Source organism: Notothenia rossii (assembly GCF_949606895.1).
Source record: "Notothenia rossii genome assembly, chromosome: 12".
In the NCBI taxonomy this organism is placed as follows: Eukaryota; Metazoa; Chordata; class Actinopteri; order Perciformes; family Nototheniidae; genus Notothenia; species Notothenia rossii.
In genome coordinates this window covers 12514444-12540753 of record NC_136911.1, presented here as the reverse complement: position 1 = coordinate 12540753, position 26310 = coordinate 12514444, and the positions used below count along the sequence as shown (strand labels likewise).

Genomic DNA, 26310 nt, shown 5'->3' with positions numbered 1-26310 from the left:
TACATTTTTGTTGCTGAATGATACAAATGTATAGATGTATCAATTCAGTAGTTCCACATCAGTCATTCTCACCGTAACAGCCCGTCTACACAGCAGCGTGCGTTGAAGCCATAGACTGTATATATGAATGGACGTAGGGTCCTTGACGTCACCCATAGGATTCTGCAGAGTTGCCTAGAAGCCCTTAGTAGGCGGAGTCGGCCACTAACGGCTCGACAGTGACGTCAGAGTTCAACTCCCGCCTTCTCCAGCCTGCTCCAAATAAGGGCAAAGATGCGGAGCCAAGGCGAGACCTGCTGCCACCGAGCTGAAAGTTCCAGAGCTAGCTGAAGCTACCAAGCTAAGCTAACATGCTCCCCATCTGCACACTGCCTTGGCATTTTACGTTTCTAAGGTAAGCGGACATGAAACTATTCTGCAAAACTATAAATAATAATCTAAGTTATTGAGTTTTTAGCATAATACTTCAGAATCTTAAAATCCCTTAACGTTTGTATGCAATTGTGCTAAATTCAACACTGGAATCAAGCAAATATTAATATGTTTGCATGAAATTAGTTATTTATATTTTGATATCATTTAATTATACGTTTAATACATTTAAGTCAAGCTAAGGTACATGTGATGGTAACTAGTTAGTGCTCTTACCTGCTTACCAAACAGCATAATAACCAGACTGTATCATTAAAACTAAGTACCAGTTCTAGATCCTTGACTTTAGACAAACAATTCAAAAGACAACATGTATTTAAAGACCAATCTTTATTTGAATGTGCCTCTTAACCTGATATATTAGTTATACAGTAATAGTATTGACAATCTAAAACAATTTAGCAACTCAACAGTCAACTTTATGTTTCTTATTGTCTAAAGCATTTGTTATTTTCATTTTCCCCCTCTCATATTCAGTGTGGACGGATTGAGACAGCGTGGTGTCCAGAAAGCTGCAGAGACTTCAGGGAGAAACCTCTGTGTGATGGACGTCCTGTCTGTTGGTTTGGAGAGGACTGAGGGACTTTCCTCAGCGAGGAGGACCAGGCCTGATGGAGGAGCCCATGCTGGGCAAAGCTGATACCAACTGCACAGGCCTAGTCTGTCACTTTATTTGACTAAATGTGTTTACTTTAATAGTTTTACACCTTCTGTCCATATGTGCTTTTTATTTAAAACATATTTGATTAAGTTTTGGTTCACATTTCAATAAATTGTATTTGTATTTACACTCCTTTTGTCCATTATTCTTACTGAAGATTGGCCCCATTTATTTGTGACGTTGCAAACTCTGCGGTACAAGGCACAAGTGATGTGAAGCTCATAAAGCGAGGCAAATATAAATAATCAGCTGATAGAGTGTAGATGTGGAAATAGGTGCATTCGATCAGCTGACTGTTTTTACAATAAAAGTAGTGTACTAGTCTTAAAATCTCATAGCATCAGCTTTTAATGTTCCTCTTGGATGTTCTTCTTGACCCTCAGAGAAGGAGAAAATGTCGTGTCTTTCAGGCATCTCCTTTCCTAACAAAAATTACAGGAAACATAAAACATATTATTGCAGAACAAGTGTGTTATTTATGAAAGCGGTGTGTTTGTGTGGTTAGGGGCTGTAGATATAATTATTTTGTAGTTGTAATGTTTTTTTTTTTATTTCAACAGTGAGCTACAAAGACAATCAGATTATGAATGAAAAGTATGAAGTTCATCAACATTGAAATATATGTTATTATCAAAATAATATTTAACTGTTATCAAAACGTAGTGCAACTGTAGAAGCTTGCTCAGTTGTCTCACTGAAAGAATCACTTTTAACACGTTTTTTACAGACAATATTGAGAGATAAATAGTAGCAGTTCTCACTGTGTTAAATATCATTGCCTTCAATACATTAAATTAGAAAGCTGACAAAATCATATTGCTTGTTAACATCTAAATGTAACTTTTTGCACAGAAAAAACCCTCAACTTCACTGGTGTGTAGGTGATCTAGTATTGTTTAATGGAATGTATATCAGTGTATTAAAGTCAATACTTTCTTGATTCTTTGTACAGTATGAAAAAAATAGTATTTGTACCTGAGCTGAAGTCCACTGCTGTGAGGAGTCCAGTTCTGTCTCTCACTCTCTGGTCCAGCCTGTCTGCATCACCTGGACACCTTAAACAAACAGATATATATGTAAAGTACCATGTGTACGAACAATATAACTCAGAGCTCTCAAGTCTCGCGCAATTGGCGTGAGTACGCATTTCACTCCATTCACACGCTCACACGCCACACCTTGTATTTCTCACGCAGAGATTTTCTCACCCAGAGATTTCTTTCCAGGGTACCGCCCACCAAGTTATGCCGCAATTTTGTAAACAAACTAGGCTTGTTTGAGACGCGTGCGCTCCACTAGCACCCCCCCCTCCCCCCCCCCCCCCCCCCCGTTGACATTCGCGATACAGAGGGCTTCATGGGAACTTTGAGGGGAGCCAGAAGTTGGAGTACCAAAATCTCACGCTGAACTCTGTTCAAAACTTGAGAGCCCTGATAACTGATTCTCTTCTGTTGAACATGTTGGATTGTGTATTGTCCGAGTCAGGGTCCTTTTTATTTTACTGTAACTTTGGAAGTTGTGTTACCAATGCTTACTGTTTATTTGATACCCATTTGGTAATGCAATTCATAAAAACAACAAGGTCTGGGTTTGTTCTTAAGATGACTGTGACGTTTTACGTTTAAGCTCAATAATGAACTCCAGCTCAACCAACCTCATGTAATATCTAAGTAATCATCTTGAAATATGACATTAATAATTGTAATATACACACATCTTCTTGTGAGGTTGATTTCACATACATTACTTCGACATTAGCTTGTCTACATACTTGAGCATAGCCAATTTAAATTAACCTTAGCGATGCATACAGTTCCTACCTACATAATAATCATCTCTCTAAGTTACAAGGATGACCTTATTTTATCACCCTCAAACAGAAGCCGTTTGTTGTACAGTATTATCCCACTTAACGCTTAACACTTGTCTATTTAGTTTTAACCTTTATAAATATAGTCTATGATTTTAACTTGGAGGCTACTATTAGCATCGTTAGCAATGATGTAGCTACCACTCGCTTACACGCTAACCCAAGCCGTAACATTAATTACGTAGCTGATTAAAATCATTAACACATAAATAAGTACTCGAATTTCACTTATCGCAAAACCGCATTCATGCACCGTCTGTTTCAAACGCAGAGCGAGTCACAATAGTCTGATATATAAGCATGAAGAACAAACAAACACAGCCGGGGGCAAGTTGTGTTCCCTGGATGAGGTGAACAGGCAGAGTGCCTTTAGCTTCACGGAGCAGCTAGCAGAGAGACAAGAAGCTAACAGCAGCAGTCATTTCACAGAGCTGTCACTCAATGTGACCACGCCCTAATCTATGCAAAAACTTTAAGATAAATAAAAGGGTCGTGTTAGAAAACAATTCACTCACAGATCCATAATCATGAAGGTGGAATCTAACTAGATTCATAATAATATTTATTGCATCCATGGGTAGAAACATGTTTTTTTCTGCTGTAAAGTTGGGCATTTTAACATGGGGGTCTATGGAAATAGCTCCTTTCTGCAGTCAGTGCCTATCGTCCAATATATGAACTGCAGTGTGTGCCACTTCCGTATTGGCGTCCCGGCTCTTCCACAGAGTTTGCCGCTTGGTTGAAACTTGCTGGCGGGCGTGTCTGAAACTTGACCACTTCAATCACATGAATCTCCCGCCCCTGACACACAAGCAGCGGTTTGATTGGCTAGAGCTTGTACTGGCATATGATTCAATTGGCTGAATCTTCTGCCGAGGCTTCAAAAGTTGAACATTGCTCAACTTTTGCAGCGAGCCATGCCAGCAAAGCTCCGCGTCGCTTCCCACAATGCAGTTCATTCAAAGTGAATGGTGAAGCTTTCAACGCACGCCACTGTGTAGACGGGCCGTACAAATATCTCCCATAGGTCACTTTGTTGACTAGCTACAAAATATAGCTCATTAAGCTTCTGACACATTTTGTAAAGGCGCTGTGAACCTCTCTACCTCTCAATTTCAGTCTCAGAACTTCACATTGTTTACAAAACATTTTTTCCAGTGTTTTATATTAACTCCAGTTTATGTGTGTTTATAGGCATGCAGAGGGCCAGGGCTCCAGCTCCTTACCGCAGAGACTTTGAGGCCAAACTAAGAAACTTTTACAGGAAATTAGAGGCCAAGGGCTACGGGCAGGGACCAGGCAAAATCAAGTAAGACTCAAATTTCAAATTATGAGTAAATTAAATGCACCTTAAAATAAAGTGAAAGGTCCAAAGCCGTTATATTATATTATGCAATAAGATTGTGACAGTTACAGTTCAGACACAGCTCACACTAGATTGTTATAGTAGGGTCCCAAATATATGTCAATTGATCTGAATCATCCTAACTATGATATTTAATATAAAGTCTAACTACATATTTAAGGATATTTAAACAGCTACCACTGTTTCAGGAATACATTGATAAATACATATATATAATAGTTAACCAATTAACTAATTCGCCACCAATAGCACCACCAGAATTGTACTTTTTCCCTTGTTTAAGACAGTTTGAAACTAATTTTAGACCTACAGTTAGGGAAATACAACGTACAAAAACTGAACAGTTAATAAGAAAAAAAAGAAAAACTCCAAATTCAGATTTTCAAATGTAAAAGTACCAGTTATCTGTAAGCTTTCCTGCTTGTTGTAGGTTGCTGATCAGGAGAGAACACTTGCTGGAGGGAACCTTTAACCAGGTGATGGCATACTCCCGCAAAGAGCTGCAGAGAAACAAACTCTACGTTACTTTCCTCGGAGAGGAGGGGTGAGCAACACAAACAACATATAATTGACCAATCAAATAACACAGCTGAATGTGCTACAGGACATCATTGTAGGCTGTTCTTTTAAGCTTTTGAAGCACAGAGCTTCGTGATTTATATTGCCAACATGTTGGTTTTTAGTACTGTTTAAAATATCTTTAAAGCTGCACTTTTAAAATTGTATATATTAACACTGGACCCCATAATTGTTTTTCTCACAAAGGGTTTATTCTTTTGGTTTTATTGCCAAAACAGCAGCCAATTCCACTCAACCTCATTTCCAGACGCAGCTGGCCATTTTTTTTTTCAAGTAAACTCACTTTACACTGCAAGCCCAGCACTCAGCAGAACACAAAGTTATAGTCTACCAAGTGAAAATGTTGGAGAACTTTGCAAATTAATGGCCAAAGTGAATATTGGAAAACATATCTCACATCTTTAAACTTTGTATAATCAGTTTATTTGTCAAAACAATTATTCAACTGTATTTTGTCTTTTTTCTTTGATGACGATAATTTAACCCGATTATATTAAATATATGTTACGGGGGAAATAAAAAAATGTTCTATCATATTAACAGTTAAGTGTGTAAAGATGTTTTTTGTCTCTTGTTCTCTTTTCAGATTGGACTACAGTGGTCCGTCCAGAGAGTTTTTCTTCCTATTGTCTCAGGAGTTGTTTAATCCATACTACGGTCTTTTTGAATACTCAGCTAACGATACTTACACCGTTCAAATCAGCCCCATGTCAGCATTTGTTGAAAACCATCTGGAATGGTAAGCTGTGCAATAGGAACAAACAAACAAACAAACATACAGAGACACGGGGTGAATCAGTGTTTTGTTAAATATACTTTAACTCAACTCCAATTTGTCAGTTGGTACAGTTTTTTTTTACTATAATTGTACAATTTCACTTTTCTTTATAGCTGTTTGCACTCTATTTAAGAAATAACGTTTACACTACTGGTTGATTCAAGTTTTTCCCTGAAAATGACTATCTGTGAGATCACACTGTTGGCTATTCAATCAGTCCATCAATTTTTTTTTTATTGTAAAGACTGTTGTATTGTGACCAGCTCCCTTGTCCGTTTCATATTCCATTTGCACAGTGAATACGTATCTTGCACATTACTGTATTACCCTTTTAAAAAAAATACAAATTAATAGGGAAAAAGAAAGGTAAACATTTAGCCTAGGGTTCAACAAAGCCTTGGTACCTCCCATGCGGCCCCAAAGCCTCCTGATTTATTTAAACTGATTTTATGGTTATAGAAAGGAAAAAGCCCTGTCAGTGATTATTTAATCACCACCTGAGTCAGGGCGCTGTGTGACACTGTGATCTTGAAAGATAGTGAACAAAATGCAAAGTGCAGTGTTATAGCAGAGTATAGTATAGTAGTCTGTGTTGTCCACAGATGAAATTGGTTGAGCTCAAGGTGGTTGGATTTTGGATTGCTCCAGATTGCATTCAGACGTATTTTTTCTTTGTCCCACAAATGAAATTAGTAAAAAAAATGTGTAGCAGGACACATACTGGCAGGCAGGCGCATCACTTAGTGGGAAAGTGATCATCATGCCACATTATTAAATAGTGAATAGCAGAAAAAAAGGTTAATGTGTCTTCTGGGTGAAGTATTGCACTTACCTGTATTGCCATGGGGCTAGTAGCAACAAGGATAGAGGTTTAAGCACTTCCCAACTACTGCCAGTTCCCACCACCGCTATCTCACTGCAAAAAAACAGTGTTAGAAATGGCAAGCCAGCAGGAATGAAGTGCCCTCCTCTCTGTTTGAGATTAATAAGGAGGTGCATCAATGCAACCCAGCCTTGCACAGGTGGTCTGCATCCTTTGTAAGGACTTTCGAACATGCAGGTTAGGGAACTTGTTGCCTGTGAGTATCTGTTAGGAAGTAGTCAAGCAAGAACTACAGGCGCAGCCTTGGTATTCTCCTAGTCTTTCTGTATCCTTGTGGCTGTCTCAGTCCCATCTCTAGCAATTGGATTGAAACTGCATTAGGTTTGAACCAGTTGCATCAAAGTTGTTAAATCAGGCAATGAAAAGTCGCTGCTGTGCATAGGATGTCTCAGATAGCCATTCTAATTGTATCTAATTGTATCAACGTGGGAAAGAAAATTTTTACACCGTTGAACACTGGAGGGAAAATGCCCTGTGATTTACTAATCTAAATGAATAGCATTTTCAATATTGACACTATAATTTACATTGTGTTCAATCTGAATTTACTTTAAAATAAAAAAAATCTATATTGATTCTGACTTTTCTACATCCGACTCACAGGTTTATCACTGCTTTGAGAAAAAAGATTATTAATTTACCCTGAGCCTGTTTTTCAGGTCTCAGGCTCGAAAATGACATTCCCAGAACAAATTACTATATATTCACTTCTAAAAGGGGGCTTGTTCATTCCACAGTAAATTTTATGCAGCAGCCATCTCGTCCTGCCGTGAGGGATTTGGCGGCAGGTCAGCCTTTTCTCAGCCACTAATGTTGCGGTTTTTGCGGGGGGCCTCCGCCCCACAGTGGGACCTGCCGCTGGTGCTCGAGGCTTTGGTCACAGAACTATTTGAGCCTCGGGAGCTCACCTCCCTGAAAGCACTATCGTGGAAGACAGCATTGCTACTGCTGCCTTAACGTCGGCCAAAAGAGTGTCCGAGTTTACCCCTCTATTGGTGCACCCGAGTTGTTTAAATGATCCGAGGTGACCAGAGCGGGGCGACACTCAGACCGAACCCCTCCTTTGTGCCCAAGAGCCTAAGGAGTGCGTTCAGGTCGAGGGCTATTCAGTTTGGGGGTTTTAATTTTCCCCCCCATAGTGGGGCGAGGGAGGCTAAATTACACCTCCTCTGCCCGGTGCGTGCGCTGGCATATTATGTGGAGCGCACGGCTGCCCTTAGACACAGGGAACAGCTGTTTGTGTGCTTCGGGGGTGGGGTAACGGGAAAAGCTCTATCCGAGAAACGCCTGGCAGGCTGGCTCTGCGAGTGCATTGCACATGCTTACGGACAGGCGGGGAGAGCCTTCCCCACGGGGGTCCGTGCACACTCTACACGAGTTATGGCTGTGTCAACAGCCTTATTTAACTGCGTGAGTGTGGAGGACATATGCACGGCGGCATCTTGGTCAACGCCAGGCCCCTTCATAAAGTTTTATCTCTTGGACATGTCTGGCTCCTTTTCATCGTCTGTGCTTGCTGGGGCAACGCAGGACTGGTGAGGAGGCTGTGGGTCAGTGGGCATCTGACCCCCTCCCCGGAAGTAATGTGCTTACGTTTTCCCCTGGGCCGTGACGCGCACATGGGCCCATAGGGGCTGGAGGACTCTTTTCCCCCTGCTTTAGGGCAGGAGGGGGGAGTCCTCCATGTCATAGCACACCTCCGCGGGGTAAGCGTGTCAGGGTGTGCTCTGTCAGCCGCAGCCTCTTTTCTCTCCACGGTTACGACTGAGGGAGATGTGAGTGAGGCGCAGCGGCTGCTAACCAGAAAGCCGGTCAGAAACAGTGTTGTTGTGGGACGACAGCGCGTGTATAGAGATATAGAGATATAACGACGGGTTACGTATGGTAACCCTTGCTATATAAACACAGGCAAAGCCCTCTACTCAGGGGCCCTGTCTGTCCTATGCTGCTTGCTGAAGAGAAGTAAAGGATGACAGTAAGGCGAGGCCTCCTTTTATGCGGTGAGATGCGCGCGCATTCAGAATGCGCGCGCCCCAGGGGCCGGCTACGTCTAGAAAATCTCAGTGGATGAATGCTTGCATGATAGGATCGAGTGGAGTACCCATAGAGTCCAGTAGAGGGCTCCGCCTGTGTTTATATAACAAGGGTTACCATACGTAACCCCTCGTTTCATGACCAGCATGACTTTGTTATAAAGATTGATATTTCAAAGAAAGTAAGTGCATTTGGAGAACTAGTGTAGGTTTCACCTACAGCAGGGCTATTTAACTATGACATTTTCCTTAACTCCGTCATTATAGTATGATACTGTATTTGGTATGAGGCCAGAAACATTTTACTCTTTCATTTTACTGATTTTAATGTTTGCTGTGTGTGTATGTGTGTGCCTGCTTCGTGCCTGTGTCTAGGTTTCGTTTCAGTGGTCGTATTCTTGGCCTGGCTCTAATTCATCAGTATCTACTGGATGCTTTCTTCACCAGACCCTTCTATAAGGCCCTGCTCAGACTGTCAGTATACAAACAACATATTATTTTTCTTTAGAGACTATCTTATAGTTTTGTGAAACTCTACAATTTGAACAGAAAAACAGTGACAAATGTTGAAAATCTATAAGTAAATACCTGTTTCTTTGATAAAAAAAAAAGGAAAGAATACAAGTCTATGGACATACGTTGAAAAGTCATGAAAAATGTCCTTAAGCGAATATACCGAAGAAACTGATCTGTTCTACTAGATGTGCTAAAAACGACAAACTGGAGTTCTAGATTGCGCTGTTTAGAAAACTAAGTATACAGTTTGCATTTTACAACATTAACTTTCAGTATTTTAGGGAAATTACCAATTTAAACTGAAAGCTATAACTTAAAGCAGTTATAAATTACACATTAGACTAGGTTTGGAACATTCAGGATTTATTTATCTTTATTTAAAATATGTCATAGTTTTTCGGTGTTGGGGAAAATTGTCATGAATCAGCTACTCCTTCCATTTGGCTAAACCATTAGAGTTAATTATTATTAATATGAAGAGGCATAGTTAAGATTAGATGTAGTTTTGTGGGTTGTAAGTGTAAGCCCTGTCTGTCATTCAGGCCGACAGACCTGTCCGATCTGGAGTATCTGGACGAGGAGTTCCACCAGTCTCTGCAGTGGATGAAGGAAAACGACATCACTGACATCCTGGACCTCACCTTCACCGTCAATGAGGAGGTCTTTGGCCAGGTAAGTGTAGTTGTGTGTGTGTGTGTGTGTGTGTGTGTGTGTGTGTGTGCGTGTGTGTGTGTGTGTGTGTGTGTGTGTGTGTGTGTGTGTGTGTGTGTGTGTGTGTGTGTGTGTGTGTGTGTGTGTGTGTGTGTGTGTGTGTGTGTGTGTGTGTGTGTGTGTGTGTGTGTGTGTGCGTGCGTGCGTGCGTGTGTGGTTATGTTTGTCAAGGCATATTACAGCACCAGATACAAATGTACATCTATACCTCATGCACACGTGTAATGGCAAATGTTCAGTATACTGCTCGGATGACTTCCACTGTTAACTATGCCCAGCACATCTTGTGTTGTCAGGTGACAGAGCGGGAGCTAAAGTCGGGCGGCTCAAACCTCCAGGTGACTGAGAAGAACAAAAAAGATTATATAGAGCGAATGGCCAAGTGGAGGGTGGAGAGAGGAGTGGTACAGCAGACAGAGGCAATGGTCAGAGGCTTCTACGAGGTAAAAAATAAATTATCAGATCTTAGATGATTCATAACAAAATAAAGTTTTTGATAACATTGTGAGAAGGTTCAAACTAGTTGTGAATCCCTTTTTTTCTAATTTATAAATACACTAATTATCTCAAATAGCCAACCGTAAATATCACTGTTATTTGTGATGTTTCAGTCGTAATACGTGGTATTACTATGTCAAAATCTCAAAATATTGATCAAAATGGCCCTACATGATAAACGAAGGCAACTAAAAATAAAATCTTGTTTTTTTTTCTTCTCCATCCTAGGTGGTAGACTCAAGGCTAGTGTCTGTGTTTGATGCGCGGGAGCTGGAACTGGTTATTGCTGGTACAGTAGAGATTGATCTCAGTGACTGGAGGGGCAACACAGAGTACAGAGGAGGTGTGTGTGTGTGTGTGTGTGTGTGTGTGTGTGTGTGTGTGTGTGTGTGTGTGTGTTTGTGTGTGTGTGTGTGTGTGTGTGTGTGTGTGTGTGTGTGTGTGTGTGTGTGTGTGTGTGTGTGTGTGTGTGTGTGTGTGTGTGTGTGTGTGTGTGTGTGTGTGTGTGTGTGTGTGTGTGTGTGTGTGTGTGTGTGTGTGTGTGACACATATTAATTGTTCTAATCTCTAGGTTACCATGATGGTCACATAGTGATGCGGTGGTTCTGGGCTGCTGTGGAGCAGTTCAATAATGAGCAGCGTCTCCGCCTGCTGCAGTTTGTCACTGGGACGTCCAGTGTGCCTTACGAAGGCTTTGCTGCGCTGCGGGGATCCAACGGCCTCCGACGCTTTTGCATTGAGAAGTGGGGCAAAGTCACATCACTACCCAGGTATCTAAATCTGTTTACTATAAACCTACATTTACACAGCTCTCATTACTTGGTTCGTTAGAGGTAAAGACCCGCTTTATCCTTGATGAAAACTAGCAAATGATCTGCTCTATTTAGTGCAGCATTTCTCAAAGTGTGGGGTGCTGTGATATGTGATAGGTGGGTCGCGAATGGACGCGATGAACAAGAGATCTTTTTTATATATTTTTTTGCGCTGTGAAAGTCCACGGCCCACCTATGCCAGAGCCAGCGGCCCACCGAAGGCAGCAGCCCACCAACGGCAGCGGCCCACCGAGAAAAGTCCTGAATCTCCCTATGGGCAATCCGACACACACACACAACTGAAACCAAAATAATTTACAGACATATGTAAACATCTCTCATACACACATGTGAAACGTTCTCACGCACACACACACACAACAGCGTTGCAGTCGGGAAGAAAAGCAATGTGGAGCAACATCTCACCACTTCATAATGAGTTTAACCGTGATACTTTTTGAAATCCCGTTTGTGTCCCCCAACTTTACACATTTTTTTTAACGCAAGCCGTCATCGCCACGGAGGAGCACACAGCCTCTGTGAGCGAGTGAGACAGAGAGAGAGCGAAACAGCTAGAGAGAGCACACATTTATCTATTTAATATAGCCCAATTGTAAAAAATAAAGTAAGAAATCATTCCAATGTGTGCAATAGGACAGTAAAAAAACTAAAAACAGTTTAAAAGGGGAGTGATAAGTAAAATATGCATAAATAAAAAGAAAGAATGCTAACGAGGTAACATAAGATAAGAATAAAGAAGTTTAAATGATTTGTTATTGGTTGTGATCATATTCTAAAGATGTTTGTATTATTGAAAAGTATACAGCTCCCTTTCATATGAGTGTTGAGAGCTGTATCCATAAATTCATTTTGTGCTCAAAGTGCACCAGATTGAGGCATTTAACTTCAACATTTAAAAAAATATCTTCCGGGGAGCATGCCCCCGGACCCCCCTAGAGGATGTGAGGTCCATCCCCCAATAAAGCAGGTTAAAATAAATAAATCGAATACATTTTATTTGAGTAAACACTGAAAAACGGGTCCCACAGACCCAAACAGCACACAAAGGTTAAAGGTAAGCATATGTTAAAATGTGCTAAATATATACTCTGCAAAAAAACAAAAAAAGAGGAGTAAAAGTAGCTCACGACTTGTTTTATTTTTTGAAAGTAGCTCTCATTCTAAAAAAGGGTTGGAGACCCCTGTTATAGAACGATACATTTGACAATTTGAAGCTTGGCCAACCATTTTATTTGAGCGATGAGGAACAGGTGGGGCTTGAAAAGGCCCACCTGTTCAAAGTGGAGAATGACAGAAAAAGTTTGAGAACCACTGATTTAGTGTGTGTATCTGATACAAGCAATCCTTAAGATATTACCTTATTACCAGGAGCACATGCACTGTAGTTTATTTTTAACATGGTCGAGCTTCCAGTCATACTCACTAGAGCAACAACTTTGTATAAATGCACAGATGAAAATAGTATCCAACAAATGCAGTATTTCCTCTGCTCAGAGTGATGTTTGTTAATATGTACAGTGGCCAACTGCCCTTTTGGAAAAAGGACAGGAAATAAAAAGTTGGCCATATACTGGCAATCATATCAAACTTATTCAGCCAGAAATGTTTGACTCAGATGTCTGTTGCTCACCATCGGCAACAAAGCAGACGTCTCAGAATGGTAAGTGTACTTAGCATCTTTTCTTTGTTTATATCAAACCAAGTGCGTATTGCAAAAATACTTAAGGATCGGGTTAGCATAGAAAGACCACATAGATTGTGTTGGTGTCCTTTATTCTCCTTGATGTTGTTAAAGTTAAATTGAATTAAAAAATAAATTTAAAAAATCATAAAAACATGATGTGATTATCATGTATTCTCTGTTAGAAATGAATCTCCAAACTCTCTAACTACTCTTGTCTATCTCTTTGTCTGTTCCTCTCTCAGGGCTCACACCTGTTTTAATCGTCTGGACCTGCCTCCATACCCTTCATACACCATGTTGTATGAGAAACTGCTGATTGCGGTGGAGGAAACCAGCACGTTTGGCCTGGAGTGAGCCAGCAATACATTAAGAAATCAACACTGCATCCTTTTTTCTGTGTGACAATGGTTGGGCAAAAAATGTGAAGGAAAAAAAACAGCTCTTCCTTGCTGAACACGTTGTCGAGATACCTGGATTGTACTCAACAAAGTCTTTGGTCAAGTGGATGTATGTCACTGGTATGGTACTGTATCTTAGAATCTCTCACTGAGCTATGAGGAACTTTATCACAGCACCCAGCACTTAGTACACAACAGCAGGTTAACTGTTTTTCTAATCATACAATTTATAACATAAGTTCTATAAAAAATCAAGTTAGAAAAATACCTAGTAGAAATATAGACAGAAACAAAGACAAAGATAAACATTAAATTGAAACAGAAATAACTTCTATACGAATAATGCAATTAGTGCACATAAACAAAGCTTCAGGTTTGCCATTTTTCATGTACTAAATGAAAACTGGAGATATTCAGATACATTTATAAACATGGCCTTAAGATATGTGGTTTGAAATATAATGCAGGTTTAAAAAGCTCCTCAAATAAACAAAAACTATGGTTGCTCTGATGCCAAAGGATTAATTATGGTATGTATATTTTTATCAGGTGAGTCAAATAAGATCATATGTGTTTTATCTAGAAAGTGGTGGGCCAGTAGAAATCTGGCTGGTAATCTCAGACTGGGAAAAGGTATACAAATTAATGGAAATTGGATTTTGTTGTGTGCCAAAAACCAGCCATTTTGAGCCCTTAGTGTTAGGGCATTAGGTAAGTGATAACTAGAACTTATCAAATCAAATATAACACTGTTTATCTGCACTTGCAAGGTGATAATGCAGACCAAAACACAGCTAACACTATCAGAATCACTATTATGTATTAGTAAAAGCAGTCAAAAACTTGTTTACAGATAATTTATACAGTCCATGGAAGATTTCTGGTAATTGATTGGAAAATAGTGCCCTAATTGAATATCCTAGCAACATGAGAGGAAATTTAGAAAATAGGATCGGCAACACTAACCAACTCTATGTCAATATTATTTAAGCCAACATACATTGAGAAATGGTGGTCCTTTTTTTAACAATGTGTTCATTAAGCTGAATGATGAGCAAAGACATGTATGAAGTGTAAAAAGTCTCTCTTTTGCTTAGAAATACATGTAATTTGGCACACTGAAACTGTGGGAAAAGAGTAATATATGGATACTACTTGGTCTAAATCAGATACAGCATACCAAAGGGATATCCAGGAAAAGCATGTTGGTGATCTTCTTAAATATCTATGGATCTCATCAGTAGTTAAAGACTGAACCAATACTCCAATACTTAATCAAGTTTGGATACCCAAGAATAACTGAATCGTCCCGGAAGGCCAAGTTCTAGACCTTAACCGTCTATCTCTATCTGGTTAAATCTGGTCCAAAGTGAGGACAGCTGCTGTGGGCTGAAAACTCATGGTCCCCTCTAAATGGACAGCAATATTACTGACAAATACTGTTCGCAGTCTCTCCAGCATTCTCTCTGCTATGCTTTCAAAAACAGAGACAATGACTACGTAAACAAATGGACTGTTTCTGGCTGTCAGAGTGTAATGTACATCCTTTTCGGAGAGGCTTCTACTCTTATTCAAGTCCTGACTGATAAACTTGTTCTATCTGGCTAAGTACCTCCACCATCTCGAACAAGGGACTGGTGCAAGCAGCATGTGAAGGGCCTGGGATCATTGGATCGGTTCCCTCAAACTAGATGGTCATTCTGGTATATTGTAATATGTGCATGGGCCTTGGACAGACTAGTGTACTCAATGCAATAGTTGAGACTTTTTCTCACGTATGTCCACAGTCTACCATGTTCTTTACGACAATGTTCAATTGCACTGTGCCCTCAGAAATTCCAGCTCAGTGACATCATTAGTTCAGTAATGGAACTGTGCCTCAGTTACTTACTGCCTCATATGTGGCCTCAATACTAATACTCATTAGTATTGAGCCTGAAAGTCTTGAGTTCAGATATTTGCCTTGGTTCCGTTTTCCTAATGTTTGTGCAATGTTGCCTCCTCTCACCTTTTAAACAGATGTCAGGTTCATTGGAGACACTGATTCCATTTACATCAAGTCTCTCTTTCAGATAGCATCTGTTATCACGCAAACCAACTATGAATGCAACTAACAGAGAGAAAATCATTGAAATGTTGACTTTTCAACATCTGGATAATAAGCATAAAGCGTTCACCGCTAAAAGGCGCAAACATTATCTGTACTCCTCGAAGGTGTAACTAACAGTTTTTAAACATCAACTAGTTTCCAGGTTTAAAGGAGTTCTACTTTATGTGACGCTCCACACAGTGACGTCAAGTGTCATCACTTAAGTCAGCATTCTGTATGAAGTTTGAAAATAAATAAAATCTGGGGATGTGGAGTTAGAAACCAAACTGAGCTTAACGGAACACTAAAGCCTGTTCTTCTCTCTGCTTGAGGCTAGAGGCTTTTGGTTACATAAGCTACTCTTAGCATGTCACACCACTCTCAGGCTGAACTGTTGGCCAAGTGCTTTGGTTGTCTAACCCTAACCACACTGTAAGCATAGTCTATTTGCCATGACAACAATCTTCCCTAACCTTAACCATACCCTAGTTGCCATACGAGAATTTGAATTTTTTTTGTCAATTAACATTATTGGGGGTCTCACAGAGTCTGATTAACAGGGTTAAGATTTGATGTCCTTCAAATGCTGTTAATAAATAGGGCTTAAAATACAGAGGTTTTAAAGCATTTTTCTGTTAGCCTTGAGAGAGATATAAAGCATCTTCTTCTACTCACCCAAAGCATGGTGGGATACACTCCAGTCCCTGACCCTGACTAGGTCGGTTAATGGAACAGGTAGATGCAACCTCTGAAAGGTTTTCCACAGGTCAACAACTGACAAAAATGTCATAACATGATCTGATTTTACTTTTTTGCTATCATTTTCATTTAAACCATCTTAATTATTTGGCTACAGAGTCTATCAAAACTTGGTAATGGGGCACAGTGGAGCAGAGGTTTAGAGCACTGGACTAGTGTAAGTACATTTTAAAATTAAAATGATAAGAATAATTTACTCTTCTGGTTAACTGTACAGGCAACCAGATCAATAGTACTACAGTCATCCTAGGCAGTGATGAGGCCTTATCCATGCATCTCGACAAGCAAGAGGACAAGGCTGTGATTATGTTCCTCTTCTCTGCCTTCCCACCATATGCCCTGTTTATACTGTATTAAAAGGGAAAGGTCATCAACCTTCAGCTTGAAGTTTTTGTTTGATTTTTTTCTTCCATGTCACAGATGTCACACTTAGCCAGACACTTCAGGGCTGCATGTGTTTTTCTTATCTTAATGATATTGTTCTGGAAGAAGAATGGTTAACAACACTCTAATAATGCTGATGTACAACAAGTGTATTGAAAGCAGCATTTTAGAAATATTTAAGAAACGTTTTAGAGGATTAAAGAATTGTGAGCAGCTATTTCGTATGTTTGTGTTTTCTAGCTATTTATTTGTACATTTAATTTAACAAAGGGAATATGGGAATGGTTGGATGGATGATGGCAACTTTGGTGAAGGTGACACTGAAGCATGCATGTTTTTTTGTTTCTCGTTTGTGTGTGGATTATAGCCATGCTGTAGGCTATGTACATCATGTTGAAAGGTACAGTTCTGATTTGTCTCAGAAGTGGTTAATAAATACTAAGGCTGAGCTGTCGCTCTACCGCACACTAAAACTGTTAATGATTCTCAATAAAAAGGTCACTTTGTTACTTTGCTTCTATTGTATGAAAATATTGCACAGACTGAAAAAAAAGACATGAACCATAGATCCCCAATATTAACAGCAGAAATTTAAAAAAGTCTTCAGCCTTGGACAGAAAATGGATATGGTCTCTATCCATTTATTTACTTATTTGCATTTTAAGAAATTATTCACAAAGCATATGTAACAAAATGAAAACAGATAGATACATAAATAAACTACATAACAGTTGAGAAATCCGGAAGGAAACAATAATAATTCACTGCGGTCACAGAAGTGCGCACAGTGATGAGCGGGCCCCCAGGTCATCCTGACGTCAAGCAGACACGCGCGAGTCCTCCGAAATGAGCCATTTGTCATTTCTATAATTTTTTGCGTCCCAGGGTCCTTCTCAGGTCGATTAAATGGAATGCTTGCGTCACTCACTTGGGTCGTTTCTCTGCGTTTAGTCCCTCCCACCAGGGAAGCATGGAGAGACGCAAGGGAAGCATGGAGAGACGCAAGGAAACCACGAGAAGCAGGGAAATTAGTTTTAAGAGCAATGGGACGTCCTTTCTTCCGGAGCGTCACATGAAGCAACGTCCGTTTGTGATGACGCCGCACAGCTGTTCGTCTGACAGCTCTGTCCCCGTTATTTTCACAAACACCCCCGCCTCTGTTAGCACACATTTACTGACACAAACATGTGTATCATCTGTTGTAGACCCAAATACATTCAATAAAATAAGAACTCATTCTCAAAAAAGATAAACGCCATTCTTAAAATGTATAAACGAAAAAAGCGATCATGAAAATGTTTCCAATAAATGAATAAAACATTTGTTGACCACTTTGTTGTTCAGATATCACATATTTGTAACTAAATGATACATGAATTGAAACAAAACACAGTATAGACTGACGACGAGTGACTCTCGTGAGTTTCATGTATTTTCTTCACTCCGCTGGGAAACTGCTCTCATGTCAAGAAGAATCAGATCAGTGCATGCACTGCATCGTCCAATCAGTGAGCGATACACAGTAAGGGGCGGTACTGTGACGACCCCTGCTTCACTGCCTATGCTGGTGTGGGTGTGCCTTTGTGTGTGGGTGTGTGTGCTTCTCTCTCCCTGATTGTATCCAGGTGCAGCCTCTCTCCAGGTGCTCCCAATCTGATCAGCGCCTCCATAAAGGGTCTAAGTAGGCTGCAGTGGCTCTCTCTCTGCCCGGGGGAACGTAGGAGGAAGAGCAGCCCGGAACAGCTATCCTCCTGCATAGAGCTTGTTAACCTTGTTTGGTGGTCGGTTGTTTTGGGGAGTGTGAATAAACTCCTCTTTTTTCCGTACTCACGTCGTCGTCTCATCGCTGCGTTTGTTATGGCTGAGAGCCAAGCCGTGACAGCTGGGGGCTCGTCCAAACCGGTAAGATAAGCTTGGGTGCGTGTGAGTTCGTTCGTTATTTTGTGTGGGGTTTCTCCTGATAGGTGGTAGCGACGGTTCCCTTGGGACCGTTGTGCGGGGTGTTAATGTTGTCAGGGGCGTAGCTGGGGGGGGGGAGGTTAGGATGATTCCAAGGGCCCAGCACTGGGGGGGGGGGCCCAGAGAACACTATTATTATCTTTTTATTAATATGGTTTTATTATTATCCTAAAGTAAGTTAATGTGAATGACTCAAAAGTATAATTGCCTGTATTAAAAAAAAACGTCCCAAAAGAAACAAACAGGTGCTTGTTACTCTGTTTGACAGAATGAGCACCCCTCCCTTCATTCATTGCATGGTATGGGCGCCTGAGCAATGGAGCAAGCGGAGCAGGTGCATCCCCACAATTGACCTTGGGGGAGCAAACGTGTGCTTTTGCACCCCCACTTTTTGATCATATGAAAAATATGACATTTCCCCCCCAATATATCACTGTAAACATAAGTGTGTAATTTCAATCGAATTAATAATACGCAATGAAAGAACTTGTGCTGATTATAGACACTTAATAGCGAGTTTTTAAGTTTCCAAAGATTGTGACCCCCCCCCCGCATTTCGCTCACAATGGTTTGATCAACTGCCTCCCACCCACAGCAGTCCTGATGCAGGTAGGCTGAGTGTAAATCACCGCGAACAGTCTGTCATTGGTGGCAGACCTTTTCAGTAAGTTGTTCAAACAAAGAATATGTTAGACATGTCTTTACTTCTACCACTCAATACAATAAAACACATTTATAATCATCACCTTCTCTTCATTTTCGCTGCATTGAATTACAGGTCACTCTTTATGTTAGCTAGCGGTTAGCTGACGTTTGCTAGCTAGCTAGTAACATCAACCAGTGTGTGTGTTTGACTAGCTAGCTACCTGGTAGATCGAAGCCCATTAGAGTTTGAGTTTATTAGGATCCCCATTAGCTGTTGCATGACAACAACTAGTCTTCCTGGGGTCCACACAAAACATAAAACATTGCATTCGACAAAACTTTTACAGAACAGTAAATACAAAATAAAAAACTTTTCCGAAGTCCATTTTCCTTCAAGCATTGACTTTCATATTTTCCATCATATACCACTTATTTTCTGATTTCATTTAATTGGAAAGAAAATAATGATAATAAAATAAGAATAAAGTACTTATATCTATCTGCATTTACAGATGCCAGCCTTCAATTCTCTTAAGGTACAACTACCTGAAATGAAAATAAAAGAATGAATTATAGAATGATAGAAGATAATATGATAGAAGCCCATCTCCTACTGTAACTAACCTGCTGTGTGTGTGTGTGTGTGTGTGTGTGTGTGTGTGTGTGTGTGTGTGTGTGTGTGTGTGTGTGTGTGTGTGTGTGTGTGTGTGTGTGTGTGTGTGTGTGTGTGTGTGTGTGTGTGTGTGTGTGTGTGTGTGTGTGTGTGTGTGTGTGTGTGTGTGTGTGTGTGTGTGTGTGTGTGTGTGTGTGTGTGTGTGTGTGTGTGTGTGTGTGTGTGTGTGTGTGTGTGTGTGTGTGTGTGTGTGTGTGTGTGTGTGTGTGTGTGTGTGTGTGTGTGTGTGTGTGTGTGTGGCCAACCAGGTAGAACATGGCAGAAAAAATAAAAAAATCATGTATTCAACCCAGTTCAGTGTATTCATACGTGTATTGCTCTCCTGTGTAGAATGATGTGGTGGTGACAGTGCAGACTCAGGGAGGAGGCAGAGAAGGAGAGAAAGAGACACAAGAGTTACAGGTAATGGAAATATCAGTCAGCTTAAAGTGTAGGATAACATAACAAATTAAGACACAAATACTTGGATAATATATTCCCCCCTCTCTCTCCCTTTCTTTACAGAGTAGCATAAAGATTGTGTATTCAAACCAGTTCAGTGTACTCATAAGTGTATTGCTCTCCTTAATGTAGAATGATGTGGTGACTGTGCAGACTCAGGGAGGAGGCAGAGGAAGTGAGAAAGAGACCTAGGATAACATCCCTAGTCAAAAAATGCTATAGGAATCTCTATACGTTTTTGGAACCCTATAGGAATCCTTTAGGATCCCATAGGATTTTGAGACAGTTCTGTGCTCTATATTGCAGGAAATTGCACGTACATGTGTTCATTAAATTAAAACAATTCTGCCATGGAGGTGGTCGTGCCTGACCCACTCCAAACCACCCCTTGCCTGCCAGTTACTAATCTTGCACCCCCACTTTCAACTATAACTAGGCGGCACAGCAGTGCACCAGCAGCTTGCAGCTTGAACAGACTGACAGGAAAATGTCCTCTACAGCTCATGAATCAGGAGCTCAGAAACGAAAGAAAAAACGTCAGCAAGAGGAAAATAATAAAAGAGGTCGACAGATAGTCACCAAGTATTTTCACAAGAAAGGTATTTATTCACAGAACTTGTTTTGAAGCCCATAACAGCTTAGCCAACATTTTGTGGCTGACGTTAGCTACCTGTTGCTATCAAAAATTAGATGAGTGTCGATGAGCCCAGTGAATTTGTATCCAGCAGCTATGCCCTTTTGCTATGGCTAGCTAACCTAACCTGTATAATGTTACATGCTAATCACATCTGCTCTAATGCACAGATGCGGCTTCAGGATCAGTACCCCTTCCCTCAGGCCGGTTCCCAGTTGAAGGAGAGGGAGGTAAAGCAGCAGCGCTTGGGGTTAACAAACAGATTTTAAATATGCTTACCATGCATTGAATACAACTTTAGGTAATATTCACATTTAGTTACTCTAGTTCTTCCAGTAATTGCAATACCATTGACCACTGGCACATTAAATTGAGGTTGTTACAGTAGCTATAGCTAGATTTGAGCAATTGAAAAATATCTATACAAATGATTATTATTATTATTATTATTATTATTATTATTATAACAATTAAGAGATAGCTCGAGCTGTACTGTGTTATTACTATTATAGGGCATTTTATAAATTATGTACACTATGGATACTCTAGAGCCAGGGCCTTCGAGCAAGGCAGCCAACGAGGAGAGCAGAGGTGAAGAGGCAGAGGTACCAGTACAAGAAGAGGTCGAGGACCATGAAAGCAGCACAGATGAGGAGGAAGCAGCTATGGACAGTCAATGTCAGGGACAAAGTGAGGCTCCGACACAGGATGCCACAGATACTGAGCCACCTGTAGTGGTGTCTGAGGTAGAAGATCTGCTATCACTTGACCCAGGGTTGTTCCCAGCTAGGATGAGTGACAAGGACAGGGCAACTATTGTAAAGAAATTAGCAATGCGAGAAACAGATCAAGAAATTCCACATGATTCAAAGGGAAAGAGATTTCCAGATTACTTGAAATACACCAAAGCAGATAAGGGTAGGGGAAAAGTGAAAAGGGACTGGTTGATTCACAGTGAAAGTGCAAATGCACTGTTCTGCATACCATGTGTTCTTTTCTCCAAGGAGCAAAAAATACCCTCTCTTAGTGCTTTGAGTAGTGACCAGGGATACAAGATGTGTGACGTCGAGTGGCGTCGCATGTATGATAAATTCCCAAGCCATGAAACAAGTAGGAATCACAGGGACTGTTATTTGCGATGGAAACACCTACAGTGTTCGGTTATGACTGCATGTGGCGTTGATCATCAGTTGCAGAGAGAGCTACAGTCTGAAATTGAGAAAAACAAAGCTATCTTGCAGAGACTCCTTGATGTCACTCTGCACTTGGCAACGAGGAATTTAGCTTTCCGAGGTAAAACGCATGCTTTGGGCGATGTCCACAATGGACATTTTGTAGGTACGCTAGAACTTTTGTCACGATATGATCCACTCTTGAAAGACCACTTAGACAAAATCAGGACATCCAAAAAAGGAAGCCAGCTAACTCATTATCTGAGCCCAGACATCCAGAACGAGTTTATTGAATTGTGTGGGGGAAAGGTTTTAAAAACCATTCTGACGGAAAGGGAGGATGCCATATACTATGGAATCATTTGTGATGCAACGCCTGACATTTCCCACACCGAGCAAAATGTTGTGCTCATAAGATATGTACATTATAATGAAGACACAGGCGAATGGGAGATCACTGAAAGATTTATTGAATTCAAAGATTTCAACGGAAAAACAGGATGTGAAATAGCAGGCATGATGGAGAGTGTGCTTCTGGATCTAGGGATAGACATTAGTGATTGCAGGGGGCAAGGGTATGATAATGGGGCGAATATGTCAGGGAAAATCAAGGGAGTCCAAGCACAAATACTGAAAAAGAATAATCTTGCTACTTTCTCACCTTGTGCCTCCCACACGTTGAATCTGGTAGGCGTGCATGCTGCAGAATCGAGCCCTGAAGTATCCAACTTTTTTGGTTACATTAACCGCCTCTACACATTTGTAAGTGCCAGTCCATCTCGTTGGTCTATATACAAAAAGAAAACAGGTTGCTCTGTACATAGGCTATCTGACACTCGCTGGAGTGCGAGAATTGATGCTGTGAAACCTGTAGCAAAGCACCTACCTGGTGTCATTGAAGCCCTTGCTACCATACTGAGCTCATGCAGTCTCACAGGTGAGGCCAGATCTGAAGCTGTTGGTCTGAGGAACTACCTCATGTCATTTGATGCCATTGTCCTTCTCACCATTTGGGTGAAAGTATTGCAATCTATTGATGACAGAAATGTGATACTCCAGTCAGGGAAAATCTCAATAGAGGTGGAGGCAGGTAATGTTGCTGCACTAAGAGATGAGATGCAGACTCTCAGAAATGGATGGGATGCTATTCTGTCTGAGGCATCAATGGTAGCTAAGGAAATGGAGGTTCCACCTCATTTCAAAAAAGAACTTTGCCGTGAGAGGAGGAGGAAGAGGTTTCATGATGAAACTGCTGAAGGAACAGGTCAGGAGGATAGGCCAGAAACAACATTCCGTAACACTGTGTTTCTCACTGCCATGGACCAGATCATAAGTGACTTGGACAGTCGGTTCCAAACAACAGCAAATATTGTTGAAGAATTTGCTGCCATACTTAAAATTGGGAAGTTGAGTGACAGTGTCATGGCTTCTGTGTGTCAGCCACTGAGGGAGAAATACTCACAGGATCTCACAGATCAGTTTGAGAGTGAGATAAGGCATCTCAATAAAATATTTTCTGCCACTTTCCCCCCTGATTGTAGCTCTCTTGATCTACTGAATGCAATATACAAGATGGAACTCCAGAGCATTTTTGGAGACGTTTGCATTGCCCTCAGAATTTTCTTGACGCTCCCAGTTACCGTAGCTGGTGGTGAAAGATCATTTAGTAAGTTGAAACTTATCAAGAGCTATTTAAGATCTACCATGTCGCAAGAGAGGTTGAACAGCCTTGCAATGTTATCGATTGAAAGCAAGCTGGCTCTGTCACTTGATTTCAAAGAGCTCGTAAAAGATTTTGCCACCAAGAAGGTCCGGCGATTGGCGTTCGGGATTTAGGAATAAAAATCCAGTCTATGACAGGATTGTGGGATGTTTCCCTATAGTAAGCTGACAGGCTACAGCCCACATTGTGAACAATTACTATCTGATGCATAGTCCTCTCGCACTACATTTTTCATTGTTTGCTGTAAGTGTGTTCATGTCCTGAGAGTTTATCGTTTTATAATTATGTTCAAATCTTCAGTTAATTTATACTTTTGTCCTTGTGTTGTTCAAATCTTAATTTAATAAGTCAAAGAATGTTGAGATTTTCTGTTTGTTCATTCCTGTATTGGGTGTAATTTTCAATTAAATAGACAGAAGATAAAGTTGATAGTCAGTGCATGTTGATTTCTTGCAGTCCATTACAGTTCATTAACTTCAACAGGGTTTTCGAGGTTGGGTTTCATCGTGTCGTTTTGGGGGTGGAGGCAAGGTTCTGACCCCACCAGTATCCAAGAATCCTGAATTGTCCCCACCAATAACTCAACACTTGTCACTCGCGCCTCCTCGAATTACTTGCGCGTGTAACAGGTAGGGCTTTAGCACTCTGCTAAGAAAGGCAGCAACCCGGCCGCTACAGCAAAAAAGCTAGTGCTCTGCCCGCGACAGTTCAAAATCTGCTTCGTAAAAGGTATATCCAAGCAGGGAACGATTGTATACTACAGAGCACATCAAAATGTAAGTGTCTGTCAACCTAATAGTGTGCTTGAGTAGACTATTTGTGTTGGAGATGGGATTACAGAGAGACAGGACAAGTAACAGCTTTTGTATGTTGAGTATCAGAAAACATTGTCACAAGAATAGGGGAAAATATGCCTAGCTAGTGCAACTCAAGGTTGTTTGGTAGACTATTGCATTGGTCCATTCATTGAAGATGAACGCAATGCGACATCCTGAACTGGTGCTGAACTGCTGATCCGAATGTATAGGTAAAAACCATATTATGCGTTTTCATCAATAAATAAATGGCCACATTTTTTTTAGCGTGTGCGCTAATGCGCACTCGCATGGATTGGGGGCCCACAAATAGATTCTTTCATGGGGCCCAGAATTTCCAGCTACGCCCCTGCTCCCAAGCACAGGTGGTCTTGGGCTGTGTATCTCTCCAGATCAGTCACCCACTTCTGACCTCCTTTCGTGAGTGGAGGTAGTTTTTGCCACTAATGCTTCCATGTCCCTGTGAGTCCATGATTGGTATTGAAATCCTCCTCTGCATTTCCCAGGGTAATGTTGCTCATTTTCGTCGCTACTATTATTCTCAGGAGGAGATGCAAAACCGCGTTGTTGCGGTGACTGTTCATGGTATGGGGAGTGTCTACTGGTTTCAGACTGTGTACCGCCGTCGTCATCTTCATCTGCCTGTCCTTCGGAATAGTCAGGAGAATAGTTTGTTGTGCGTTTTCTTTGAGTTCTTCGTTCTTCTTGTTCTCTCCTTTCTCTCTGTTGTCTATCTGCCTTCATGTCCTGAAATCTTACATCTTCTTGTCGTCTTTCCGCCAGAAGTTGTTGGTATTTATATTCCTCTCTTTGTCTTTCGGCAATAATGTCATTATGGGCTTCAACTGCCTTTCGTCTCTCTTCAATAATGTCATTATGTGCTTCATCTGCTTTTCGTCTCTCTTCCATTCCTCTGACTTCCCTCTTTATCTTCCATCCATGCGTCTTGATATTCTTCATCTGGTCGCCTAAGATAATTGTACGTACAATGTAGAGGATCTTGCGGGGGCCCATAGGGTCCTAGTGTATTTATCCATGGTTTCCAGGCCATGTATGTTCTTTGGACATGAGGAGTATCGATTTCCGTAGTGATTAGGCGGCTCCAGTACACAGTGGTTGTGTCATTTTCTTCGCCGTTTTCTGGATTTGCTGCCATCATCATGATTCTCTGTTGTCCGTCGTATGTCTGGTGGAGTGGTATCTGGCCTGGAAACTCCTTTTGAAAGCAAGTCAAGTCATTGCTCAGGTCAAGCAAGTCAAGTCAAGTCATACAAAATTCTGATGAATAAGCCCAGTTTCCGCATTTAAATCAGTTAAAAGACAGTGGTTAGGAAAATGGATTCAACCCACACTATGAACTTCATTACATACACAGTTAATCATTTGAAATATAATTTAGACCGATGACAATCATATTAGATTCATATTAACCCTAGAACTGCAGACAATACAGCTACGACTCAATCAAAAAGTCTGTTCAAAAAGGCAGAATTCCAGGTAAGAAAATCATATATGGCATTTGCCATTACGCATATTTAATTTAAATTTCTGTTAACACTAGAATCGCAAACAGCGTCAGTACCTACATAGATATCATTTTCAAATCATTTAATTTGTTCCTCTTCATAATTTCCTTATAAGCTAAGTAGGATGATTTAAAACTCACTTAACCACTTAATTTGAAATTGCTTCAGTTTATCATCATAACAGATCAAAAAGTTCAGATTCATTTTTACAATAAATCAAAGAATGATGCACTTCTACACACAAAAAC

The 26310-nt window shown here is 40.8% G+C and overlaps 2 protein-coding genes across 4 annotated transcripts in view; both read left to right on the top strand.

Moving 5' to 3' along the window:
- The window catches only part of hecw1a (HECT, C2 and WW domain containing E3 ubiquitin protein ligase 1a), a 193327-nt gene extending 180103 nt beyond the window's left edge, over nt 1–13224 (top strand). The window contains 9 exon segments of the mRNA XM_079661830.1: nt 4158–4272; nt 4760–4873; nt 5495–5647; nt 8978–9076; nt 9661–9790; nt 10126–10272; nt 10556–10670; nt 10899–11097; nt 13087–13224. Coding sequence (XP_079517956.1) covers nt 4158–4272; nt 4760–4873; nt 5495–5647; nt 8978–9076; nt 9661–9790; nt 10126–10272; nt 10556–10670; nt 10899–11097; nt 13087–13198 — 1184 coding nt within the window. The 3' untranslated portion in view covers nt 13199–13224.
- A 5019-nt stretch (nt 13225–18243) lies between these two features.
- The window catches only part of LOC307026073 (glycogen debranching enzyme-like), an 81486-nt gene continuing 73419 nt past the window's right edge, over nt 18244–26310 (top strand). Inside the window, exons 1-2 of one of the 3 annotated variants that reach the window (XM_079661175.1) lie at nt 18266–18376; nt 20082–20153. In XM_079661175.1, coding sequence (XP_079517301.1) covers nt 18332–18376; nt 20082–20153 — 117 coding nt within the window. In that variant the 5' untranslated portion in view covers nt 18266–18331. Of the gene's footprint in view, nt 18392–20081; nt 20154–26310 lie in introns of all 3 variants that reach the window. The other 2 variants (XM_079661176.1, XM_079661177.1) reach the window with 2 other exon arrangements.